General features: G+C 38.3%; 1 protein-coding gene across 1 annotated transcript in view; it reads left to right on the top strand.

Moving 5' to 3' along the window:
- SHANK2 (SH3 and multiple ankyrin repeat domains 2) overlaps window positions 1-12,008 on the top strand; it is a gene marked incomplete at its 3' end in the record, with an annotated part of 214,944 nt that overhangs the window by 174,891 nt on the left and 28,045 nt on the right. The window contains exon 8 of the mRNA XM_010283974.1: window positions 11,803-11,938. Within this exon, the coding sequence (XP_010282276.1) occupies window positions 11,803-11,938 (136 nt within the window). The remainder of the gene's footprint in view (window positions 1-11,802; window positions 11,939-12,008) is intronic.

Here is a 12,008-nt window from a genome sequence, read left to right as displayed (position 1 = left end):
TATATGCTATAAGGTTAGGCTTTCCTACATAAAGAGAAATACACGATCAATACATATTTTATTGTTCCTAGTGCAGATGCTTTTTCTGAAAAGTGACTATATGTGGGAGGAAGAAATACAGATTATCTGTACTTGATGACAACACATTCTGTCAATGTATCTGTGTAATCTCTTTTACAGGTTTTAACTGTTTTAATTGACATGTACAGAACCAGTCAGTTTGTATTAAATGTATAGTGTTTAGTTTTAGATTGTCTTGCCTGACTAATGTGTGCTTACCTAACAAAAAAGAATACTGGGCTGCATTATTAATACTCAAAACACGTTCTATATTTTGATATATATTTTAGAATTCTCTGCCTAATGGCCTTTAATGTAAGTATGCACAGTTTTAAAAATAGAAGGGCTCTGTCTGCTATCTTCTACCCTTCTACCTATTGTAAATACTTATCAAGTGGTTCATTCAAAATTCAAATAAAGATCTGTTGTCTTCTCAGTGCTTGCATAATACAACTGTACTCCTGATTTTTAAAAAGGATATATTTTTAGGGTTGAACATAGCCTCATGTTTTTCAATAGTATTAAGTTTGGAATTGTTTAATTGGGGTCTGAAGCATTTAATCTCTTCAAAGGTCAGTGTGTGGCAGATGAGTGCTGTTCCCAGGGTGTAATTGCATGAGCAGTTGTAGCAGTAATGCCGGCTTCAGCTTCTTCTGCTCCTCGTTCCTGGCCCCGCGTACCCGCTCAGCTGCACAGGTGAAGCTGCTCAGTGAGCTAGCTCCAGGGATAGGCCTGGCTTAGAATCGCAGTCTATCCAAAATGGATCCTGTTCTTCACGCTGCCCTGCAAGGTGTTGTGCCAGAAGAGCTGAGGGATGCAGCAGGGGTATATGGTAGCACAGTAATGCCAAAAAGATGCTTGTCCGCAACTTGTCAACCAACTGGACCACCGTTCCGCCCGCTGTGCTGCCCATCGCTGGCCCGGCAGTCAGATCGCAATGATAATGCAGTGTTAACCATTACACTTAAATGATCCAGATTAAAATTATTCTCCTTGTTTTTGTTTTTTTTTTTTCCCTCTGGAGTCAGCTTATTGGTAGGGCCTGACAAAGCGTTAGTGATGCTGCTGAGAGAGCGGCAAACTAGTGTGGGAGGCATAAGAGTCTGTTAAACTTGCTTTTGCACTGCAGAACCACTGCTTGAACGTGCAGCTTGGGTTGCATTTATTTTCTTTATGTGAAAAAAAACAGTTTGCACAGAACAAACCCCAGCAGAGCTGGGTGACTATCGACATGTCAGAGAAATGAGGTGAAAGCAGCTCCGGTTGCAATGGTTGAGCAGTTTTCGATATTCATGCATGTTTTCAACTGTGAAGGGCAGATACGCTAGAGATGTTTCATTATGGGTGACCTGTAGTTTGCTATTTTGGGTACTCTATTTTTGTTGCTGGCTGTGTGTCATAATTTATAGGCTATAATAACATCCGAGAACAAATTAAATGTAAGAGCCATGTTCATGAAATGAATGTTAAGATACTCTCTGTTGCACTTCAAACTTCATTTTAATTTTGCTGAATTTTATATTAGAACATATTTTTTTTAAGCATTAGAATTTGAAAAAAAAAAAGAAAAATTAATTATCAGCTTATCTTCACAGAGTTCATTTTAAGGCAAAAAGAAGCAAACATACCAGAAAGTGGACAAACTATCAGGTACTAATGGAACTCAGATATACAAAATAAGTACATGCTGAAAAGACAAAAGGAGTAGCAAAGAAATACAATGCCAACAAAACTAGGGCAAGGGGTGAGGTGGAAGCCCAGTCCAACCTCTGTGATTAAATTAGGCCACCCCTCCTAAGGATCATTGTGAACCAGCCAGATTACATATTTGGCTCTGGTGTGAGTTATGAAGACAGAGGGGGGAAGAGGAGAAAGATTTGGTAGAGAAAGGACATGAAATCTTAAAACTGTGCCCAGACCGTCTTCCTACCTATGGACCGAACTGTGCCCAGACTCTCCAGCTTGTTCCCAGGTGCAAACCTCCTGTTTGGTAACTACTCTGAGTGTGCAGAATTTGAGAACTGGTCAGAGACCTGCCCAGACAACCACTGCACATCTTTTGGTCATCTTTGACATTCTCAAACTATTAAATATTCACTGAATATAAGTCATATACTTTAAAACAGGTTAAAGTATCAAGCGTAGGTCACAATTTCATGCTGCCTTGTATCAATATGTACCAGTTAGGTGTAATACTACTACAAAGATTCCTCAGAAATGGAAACCTTTTCAGGTGTGTGTATGAGAGAACAAAACAGATGTGCACAATTCACTTGATTTTTTTCCTAAGAGAAGTTACGACATGAAAAACTGCCACCTCTTGCACCTGAAAGCCATTGGACAAATTCATCCTAAGTGTAATTTAATTGATTGCAGTACACTGCAGTTCAATCAACTGCAATAAAGTTAATTGAACCTCTCCCAAGAAATGTGACTTAAACCAAATGATTCAAAATAGTAACAGGTACTGATTAATGGAGACAATTATTTTTAATAGGAATGGGTCCAAGTAATTGAATGATGTTTAAATGTTCTGTATAAGGTAGTCTCATGAGGACAGTAGTTACTTACTTGCAACAGCTTTCAGAGTAGGTATAGGTATACAAAATTTTAGATTTAAATGCCAGTTTAACATGGTTCCATGGTATGGGTAAGAGATAAACAGCAACTTTCAGCTCTGCTGCTTTTCTTATAGTGTATTCTTTCAACTTTGACCCTGAACATAACCTTTGAGTTCTGTACAGAAACAATACCATTGTTTATGTTACTTGGCAATGTTTTTAATGGGACAGAATAAGATCTTATTGAGAAACCATTTTGATACATTATTCCATTGCCTTTTTTTTTTTTATAAGGCTGGAGTATTATTGAATCCCCTTAATTAAAGTAAGTTGGAGTTAAGGGAAATTCCACTGAAATACCCAGATGTGTTTTCTTGTTATGCTGTGTTTGTTTGCATATACATATGTTTGGTCACATGAGCAAAATTCACAACTTCATTCTTGTGTAAAACGGTCAGGGCTGATACAGTTTTTAACCGACATTAGGATCAAATACTCTGTTGCTGAACCTAAAGTCCCAAACATTTTCCACTGGCCGTGTGTAAGTGACTCTCCCAGATACTCAAAAATGTCTGCGTTCCAGGTCAGCGGCTGTGAGGAAGGGGGTAGTGCAGACATTCCCCACTTACTTCTAGCAAGTTATTAGAAGAAAATGGATTGTGCATTTCTCTTGAGAGAGGTCAGACACTGACACGGGTGCGGTGTAGGTTAGGTGAAGTACAGGTGAATGTAAGACCATCTTTATAAGCTAGTTTGACTGGTTAGACACATTAAAAAAAAAACAAAACTGACTTTGAAGTGCCGGACAGCTGTTGTGCTCCATCCAGGTTTTAAACTCTTTCTCATAATAGATTATTAAAATGCTTGTTTAGCCAAGACAGGACATTACTCCCACCTGATCTGTTTGTAAAATGCATGGAGAGTAGTGGGGAAAATAGCTATTTAGGCTATTGGCAGTTTGGCACAGGTAAAAAGGATTAGTATAAACTGGTCACACCTAGGATGGAAATTAGAAAAAAAAAAAAAGGTCCTTTTCAGAGGTTATGGGCCTAACAGGACTAACAGGGACAAGAGATATAAGAAGTTCCAAGACAGAGCTTGGCTAAATGTTAAGAAACAAATTATGTGATACAGTTGCCATGACAACAAAGGAGTCTGGAGTTTATGATCTGAGATGCCTCTTCATTCCAATGCTTCTATCAGAAATAGATGTTCCTAAGTGCTGCTGAAGATTTGCCATACTGGTGCTACTCAAGTGGATGAAGAGACGCAGGCTACAGCCTTCCTCAAGAGCATGGCTCAGCCATCCCTAGGCAGAGACCAGACTCATGCTGCAGTTCAGAAGACGCCAGTTTTGCCACTGCTCGATCTGTTGAAGGAAGAGACTGCCGCCTGGCTGGAGCACCCCGGGTCTCGCCGGGGAGCCTGCACTTCAGCCTGCCCTGCTACCCTTCGGGCGCGCGCCCCAGGCGGTACACCTTCCCTTGCCACGGGAGCTGCAAGAGGAAAGGCACGATATTCCCTCTGTGCAGAGCGGGGAGTGTGGTGACAGGATGAAATCTAAAACCTCGAGACACAGTATCTCCACAGGGCCTTTACCTTTAGATACCTTACATCTTGTTTGTTTACCATAATATTTGAGTTTATGCAGAGAAATCTGTACTGTGGCAATGCTACTAATGATTTTGATATTTTTGCTGTAATTCATCTGTACCTCTTTTTCTGGAAGGCTGTAGGTTCGTACTTATGATACTTTTTAAGAAACCCCACAGAATTGATGAGGTGAGATGCATCTCTGGAGATCACCTAGTCCGACTCCCTGTTCACTGGCTTCATCTTCTTAAAGCCTCCCCTGTGTTAAGGCCACCAGTCCAGGCGAATCTAAGAGCAAGTGGATTACTGTTAAAAATGTACTAATGCAAGATTTCAGCTGGAGTTTTCCACATGCTTGTATACCTGGTTCTGTCAAGCCTCTTAGGTCAACAGAGTGCATGGAAGTCTCTGAAGCATCTTTTACACTACATTAGATTACATGGGATATGGCCAAATAGTAATAACAATCAGACGTGTTTGTGTTGGAGATCAGAATGTAAACTAATTTCCTATTTGTACTAGCAAGTTTTCAGGAATTTTCCAGAGACTGTTCAGGGCCTGTTTCAGGACCTGTTCAAATAAATGAATAGTTGAGGCCCAGTGGACTGAAGCCATCTGCTTTTGTCTGTTTAAGCCTCTGTGGTATGAAGTGAATAATTGGGTTTACAGATACAAATTCATACATTATTTTCCATTACAGAACTCATTTATACATTATATTATTACTTTCTATTTTCATCTAAGGCACAGATTAAACTTGTGTGCCAGCTTTTTGAGACAGTGAATCTTGAAATTGTTTGTGGTTAGATGCATTTTATAAGAACATAAAATATCATATAAGTCCAAAACATGTTGTGGATTAGGACCTTTTTGACTTGCCTCCTCGTTTAGATCTCTAAACTCTATCAGCAAGTGTATTCGTTCAGTCCTTTCCTATAACACTCGGGGAAAAGTATGTTGCCAACAGAATTTGTTAAAATTTGCTTTGCACAGAAACCCTTCTAGGTGGACTATCTGCCCTCATGCTGTTCATGTGCCTGTTGGTGATGCTGGATTACAATACTGACAACAGCAGACAAGCACTGCTGGAAGCATTCAGCATTTAGAATGAATTTAGGGGATTTAACATAAAGCAAATAATCATTTTTTTTACAGTAAATGCACTTGTAGAGTGCAGATTTTGGATATGGTCTAAGTTTGTGCTAAATACGGCTTCAGCTCATCACCGAGAGTTTAAGGCCAGCAGAACCATAGACACCACAACCAGTTGCTGGTTCTCAGTGAATTAAACTCTTGCAGCTGACCCTCGGATTAGCAATGTGGGTATAACGAGCAAACTAATTACTTCCCAATGATTGTCTAGGTCACTGTGTCGTTCTTTGTCTCACATTGAATGAATACTTCACAGATGGGAAATTCATACTGGTTTGTGGCTTAGACAGTGTTATGTGCACAACTGTGTAGTTACTTGAAATGCAAAAGTATAATTTGAGCCTACAAAATTACTTGTATGCTATTTATTTTTCTGGTACAAATTGTAATTGGGTTAGCATGTGCTAAGTATTTAGAAAACGTGGTGGATTTTTAAAAAGTGTGTAGGCAGGGGTTTGTAAGTGTGTGTAACAGGTTCGGGTTTTTGTTGGTTTTTTCAAGTAGCTCAATGGGTAGGAAGAGCTTCTGAGAAGCTCATTTTGACAGAACGTGTGTTCACAACTGCAAGGTGAATTTATTCACCATTGCACCAATGCAGTGGTCGTTCTGAGCAGAATCATCTGTCTACTTAATTACCGTTGAAAATGATTGACTACATTTTCCACTGAGAGAATGTTTAGATAATGGAAGGATGAGGGTGATGCATTGAAGGAATTCAGATTTTTTTTTTTTCTTTTTTTTTTATTAATAGAACAATCTCCGCAAAGGTCTCTTTCTCTAGTAGCGTTTTTTCTTTTGCACCTTCCTACAGGAAGGCTGCTCTGGTGTATGTTCCAGCTCATGCATCTGCTATGCTACAATGGGCAGGTTATTTTATTTTATTTTATTTTATTTTATTTTATTTACTTTTCAACCCATTGCATTGTTACACATTTCAGAAAAAAATGCTTTTATGCAGCCTGTCCCAAAATCCATAAAATCTACCCCAGCATCTCTAGGACACTCATTAATGTACTCTTTAAAAAAAAAAAAAAAATCTACTTTTTAAAATAATAGCATTTGTTCTTTCCTGTCCTAAATCTGCCCATGTAAGTGAACTAAATGCATCTATTTACACAGTGAAGAGTCTGTTTGCAATTAGATATTGCCTGGTGGTGGAGTGTGGCAGAGTAACGGGGACCCACACAATCGTAGCTTCTGTAGGGAATGAGTACTATAAAGATTATGCACTCTTTCGTTTTCTTTAAGATAGGGAAGCACGCCTTTATTTGGAGGGCAGAGGGGTAAATTTAATCTTCAGGAAATGAATTTCAAGGTAATTCTATCTCTAACGTTGCTTCTAAAGTAAATACCAGCCGCCCTGTAGGCAGTATAGCCTTTAGTGGTATGTGAATGTAAATATACATGAAATAACCAATTTGCAATTTTCTATACCTCTCAGTGGCATCTGTGTGGCTACACTGACTTGTGTCTTGCTGTAGTCCTCGCTCTTACTGCATCATATTTAAGCTCCTTGCTGCCTTTGAGATTACCTAGAATGTCTTTGTAAAAATAGACCAAGAGAGAAGATACCTGCTTCCTCTCCTTTGTGCTCTTAGCAGCCATCTCACCTTGAATGCTGCTTCTGCCTTCCTCCTTGCTCCTGGCTTCATGCCTTCTGATAGGGTACCCTTCCCATTTCTTGAAATCACCCGCCAAATGACTTTACTGCCTCCGTTCATATTAACTGTAAAGCGATTTCTACCATATCCTACCCTTTTCGAAACTTCTTCCATCTCATAAGCTGTTCTCAGTCATCGGTCATCCTCAGTCCTGTGTGCTTGTTTCTGATGTTATCAGGATTATAATGTTGCCTGAACGGGAACATTTTTTTCTTTGTAAAGTTCCAGAGTAATTTATTGATGTCATGGGAGTTCATGTATTATCTTTTGTATGGAGGGCTCTTTCATGTAGGGAATATTTCACACAGGAAAAAAAAAATGATTACCTGATAAATGTTTTGTTCTTAGAGATCACATGATTATTTATTCTTGAATAAAGTTTCATGATTTTTATTGGGGTTTGTGGGGTTTAGATGTTGCTATTTATAAATGTTCAGTAAGATAAAGTCAGAGTAGTGGACTTGGATATTAAAGATAGGGAGATTTATGACTGTCAGATGTCTTTGTCACTGATTTACTCCATATTTTTAAATCCTTTCTTGAAAGAATAGCCATGTTGGAGAAAGAGCTCTTCATTGCTGGTATTCAAAGCTCTTTGTGCAAGAGGAACGTAGTTGTTGATAATGGTCTCTGGTTTGGACCTTTAAGCAAGTGTGAGTCCTGGCTGTGAAGCACATCAAATACCAGCCCCAAAGTGCTTTCGGTTCTCCAAGGGGGCATTTGGGGGGAGCAGCGACGTGTCTGCTGTGGTCGCAGTGGAGAGGAGACTCAGTGCACTGCCTTTTGTCTTGGAGAACTGAATGCGTCATGCTCAAGTACGTTGCACTTCTGTAGGAAGCCGTGAAATGACAACTGTGTGAATAACTGATTCCACCAGCTAGGAACGAAACCTCTTAACTATGCAGAGGTGGTGGCAAGTATTGTTTGCTGCCATGGATGAGTATTTGGTGTCTTAAATGTATCCAGAAGTGCCTGGATTAACCAGCTGCATGTACCGCCAATTATAGCTGCAAACCAGTCCATCCATATCTCCTCTAACTACTGACCAACGCACAAGCGTTGCTTTGCTTGCATTTCTTTTGTGTTACCTGTAAGCTAACTAGTAACGGCGCAGTCACTGGGGGCGAAGGCCCCGTCTCACCTGCTGCCCTTGACTCCAGTGTCATTTGATCCTTTTCATGAGTGGTTCACCCAGGGTTTTGTTAACATGAGGTACACGAAAAATGGTGGTATAAGCCATGTGGCTAATAATATTTCAAGACATTGAAATACAATGCACTGCACACTACCAGAAAATTATTTTATCTGGAAAAATTATCTCCTATGAATTTTTCTCATTTCTGTCTCCAGCTTGCTCTTAAGTAGTAATTTTCCTGCCTCATAACATCATACTGCTCTAAAAAAACTGTGCACATTGATTATACAAGGTGGAAAAAGCACTGAGACATATAGCTGAAAAATCTTGATAGTCACAAAAGTGCTCTTCCTTTTAAACGCTTCAAGAATGCTTCATATATACCCGAAAAGTAAGTTCAGCTTGAGATAGCTCAGATTTCCAGTTCAGGCTGTTTTTTAAAGACATTGAGTCTATGAGATCGTGTTATTTCATAAATTGTTTCTCAAATTCTCTCAAAGTAACTTCCATCCCACTGCCCAGTTTTAGCCTAGCGATGACAAAGTATGAATTTCAAGAACATAAAGTTACGAGGCTTTTCCTGGCAGTCGGGAATGGATAGAGGAGTGTTACTGAAATTGTTGGCTGTCCCAAGGGACACCTTTTCTTGTATTTGGCTTGTTGGATGACCACTTGCCATTGCTGTAGCATGGAACCAGCCACAGCGCATATCTATTCCTATAATCTATTTTCACCTACTTAGGAAGGACATGGGGAAGAAGGTTCTGTGCAGGAGAGGTTCAGAGAAGAGTCAAAGGAAAAAAAGAAGTCAAGGTTTTGCAGTGAAAGGTCACAGAAAATATGCTGAAAGATTGGGTTGAAGAAGAGAGACAGACACAAATTTGTGCCTGCAAATCAACCTTGCTAGTTTGACTGTTTATAGAACATCCTTCTAAACACTTTGCCGCTAAAAGCAAAGATTTTTTTTTAATGTTTCAGAGATGCGATCACATTTAATACCGAGTCCTCATGCAATTATGAAATGAATTGGCACAGGTGAAATAAATATCTATTTTAATACTTAAAAAAATTTACCTTCTTCAGCTTGCTTACAAAGCTTAGATGAGATGCAGCAGTCAAATTGCCAAATCTTGAAGTGGAAGTAGAGAGCACGCCTCATCAAATTATTCACACCTGAAAAAGTTTTGCGGAATAATATCAGGCTAAAACTACCAAACCAACCTGCCAGAGCTCTGGTATCTTACTGTTTAATGACCATTTCTACAGTCATTTGGCTTATTTGTAAAATATTGAAGAAGGTTAAAAGAACTAGAGAATCTGTCACTGCAATCCTAGTTCCTTACAAGCTATTGACGATTCCAATGTTATTACTTTGTAATCATGCTACAGTTTTACCTACCGAGGTGCTAGACATAGTGAAGATGAGGTATTGCTCTGCTGATTTCATGATTCTTTTCTTAATCAAGTATTTCTGTAAACTCTTTAAGTTAAATAATCTTCAGATCTCCTATCAATAGTTTTATTTTTGCAATATAAATCTTCTTGGTACCAGCTTTTGTAACCATGCCTTTTAAACAAAGCTGCTATAAACAGTCATTTACAGGTTCTGTTTCTGAGACAGCTTTAAAAAATATGTCGTATATATTTGCTCTTGCTCTAAATGTTAAATATCATTGCATATAACGATGCGAACAGATGGTATGCTGCATAAGCTGTTTATCATTTTACACATTTATCACTTTACACGAGTGAAGTGTACGTGTGTTTGATTAATATTAACTTTTGGTTTATTTGGAGATCTCTGGCTTTTGACAGCATTAGGAGATATATTCTAATCCATACTGGCTTCCAACCTTAAAATTTAATTCCAGTAAAGACAGAGTAGATGCATTCTATAGTTCTTAATTGCATGAACTTTTTTGCTGTGGAAAAGAATTATGTAGTTGAGGTTTTAATACTGGAGGGAATTTGGAAATAAGTGGATAACTCTGCTAAAATATACTAGGCAGATTAAATTTAGATGCCACTGGTCCAACTAAATAAACATTGTATCTTGGAATTAAATACCAGATGCTAAGAAGGTGTAAAATAAAACAAAACAGCAATGGTCCTATTCAAATCAATATTCTTTTACATCCTCCACCTACAGAATGAGAGAACTTCATATTTGCCTGCTCAACAGGTCTGGATGTTCAGCATGTGTTACATGTACGTCACTGTATATGAAACTAAAAAAGTGCCTCGAAAAGCATTTCAAGCTTGTAGGCATAACACACGGACCATACTTTGAGACTTCTGACTGCAGCATTGTATTAAAAATACGGTTTACCAAGATGTTACTTCATCATAATGCATTTTGTCTCAGCTAAAGCCTGAAAAAAGGCAAGACTTTCCTTTGCTACAATGGATGGGAAAACGATTTCAAGTTGGAATGGGTCTGCTTGTGCTTGTTCTGCTAAATGGCAATAATATTTAATGAGAAATTTTGCTCTAAACTCTAAATTCTTTAGACTGTGAGATGCCCAGCCTGTCAGAATAAATAGAGGAGGCTAAAAATGCTTGCTTTGAAAATGACTGTTCATTTTGGAAGGCACTGAGCAATCTCAGTGAAATATAACTGAGTCAGTTGAGTTTTGGATAGAGATCAAATCCCCAGCATGTATTCTGGCAGCATGTCTTCTTCACTGATTCCATTCCTCAATATCTTTTATGTCCAAATAGCACATGCAGCACTTCAGTCTTATATGCTGCTATCATTCAGATTCCAGATACCTTTCAGTGACTTCTTATAGACTGAATTAATAAATAAATTACTTTTATTTATGCTTATTTATAGTTTTTATGTCTCGGGGGTTTTTTTTCTTCCAGGTCTATTAATATTATGGAAAGATGTATACAGCAAAAATGATGATGTAGCACTAGGAATTACCCAGAGAGTATAGATTTTAAACTTTAATGTTGCAGTGAAGTTCTAAGTTCAATTGGCGTGACCATAATAGCTGGTCAGAGCTTCATATAGTTAACTTATTTTTTTCCATGAAAACTCTTTTGGACTTCTATGGCCCTGATGCCTTTGCTTCCAGGACATCAGATCCTTCCAGAAACTAGCAGAAGGAAAATGCTGGGAAATTAGGAGAGTGCATATAATAAAAGAATGTCTGTTGAACGTGAGCTTACTTTGGGAGTGAAAATCTTTGTTCCTGGATGATCTGAAAATGAAAGCTTCTTAATATCTCACTGGTTACGTTAGAGAGCATGAAATGCACATACATGTTTGTGGATAATGCGGTCATGAAAAATGACTATTATTTAAGAAAATATTTTTAATGTATGAAATGTAGAGTTGTAGCACGCTAATTGTTGGAAATAAAATACGTAAAGAGAAAGATTTGGTTGAACTCATTAACTTTTTTGGTTTTTAAACTGGTAATTTTAAGGAAATTAGTTGCATATTTCATGAAGAGCTAGCTCTGTTTTCCTGTTACGATGTCAGCTATACGCTGTTTCTTAAATATGTGTTTTTATTAAAAGATGGTAATTAGAATTTCTGTATCTTCCTGTTCTTTCCGCCTTCTGTTTTTAAAACTGAAAGAACAGTTTTCTGCATTTTGATCTAAAAGACTATTTTCTTTCTTTGCAGGTTAATAATGAGAATGTCGTGAAAGTTGGCCACAGGCAGGTGGTGAACATGATTCGACAAGGGGGCAATCACCTAGTTCTTAAGGTTGTCACAGTAACCAGGAATCTTGATCCAGATGACACAGCTAGAAAGAAAGGTACATTTTTCTCATTTCCTACATGAGTCCTTTTGGTCTTACTCCGCAGAAAACAGAATATGGATGTGAA

The sequence above is a fragment of the Phaethon lepturus genome, unplaced genomic scaffold (assembly GCF_000687285.1).
Source record: "Phaethon lepturus isolate BGI_N335 unplaced genomic scaffold, ASM68728v1 scaffold4273, whole genome shotgun sequence".
Classification (NCBI taxonomy): Eukaryota; Metazoa; Chordata; class Aves; order Phaethontiformes; family Phaethontidae; genus Phaethon; species Phaethon lepturus.
Note: the sequence above shows the minus strand (reverse complement) of the source record. Positions and strands in the feature narration are given on the sequence as shown.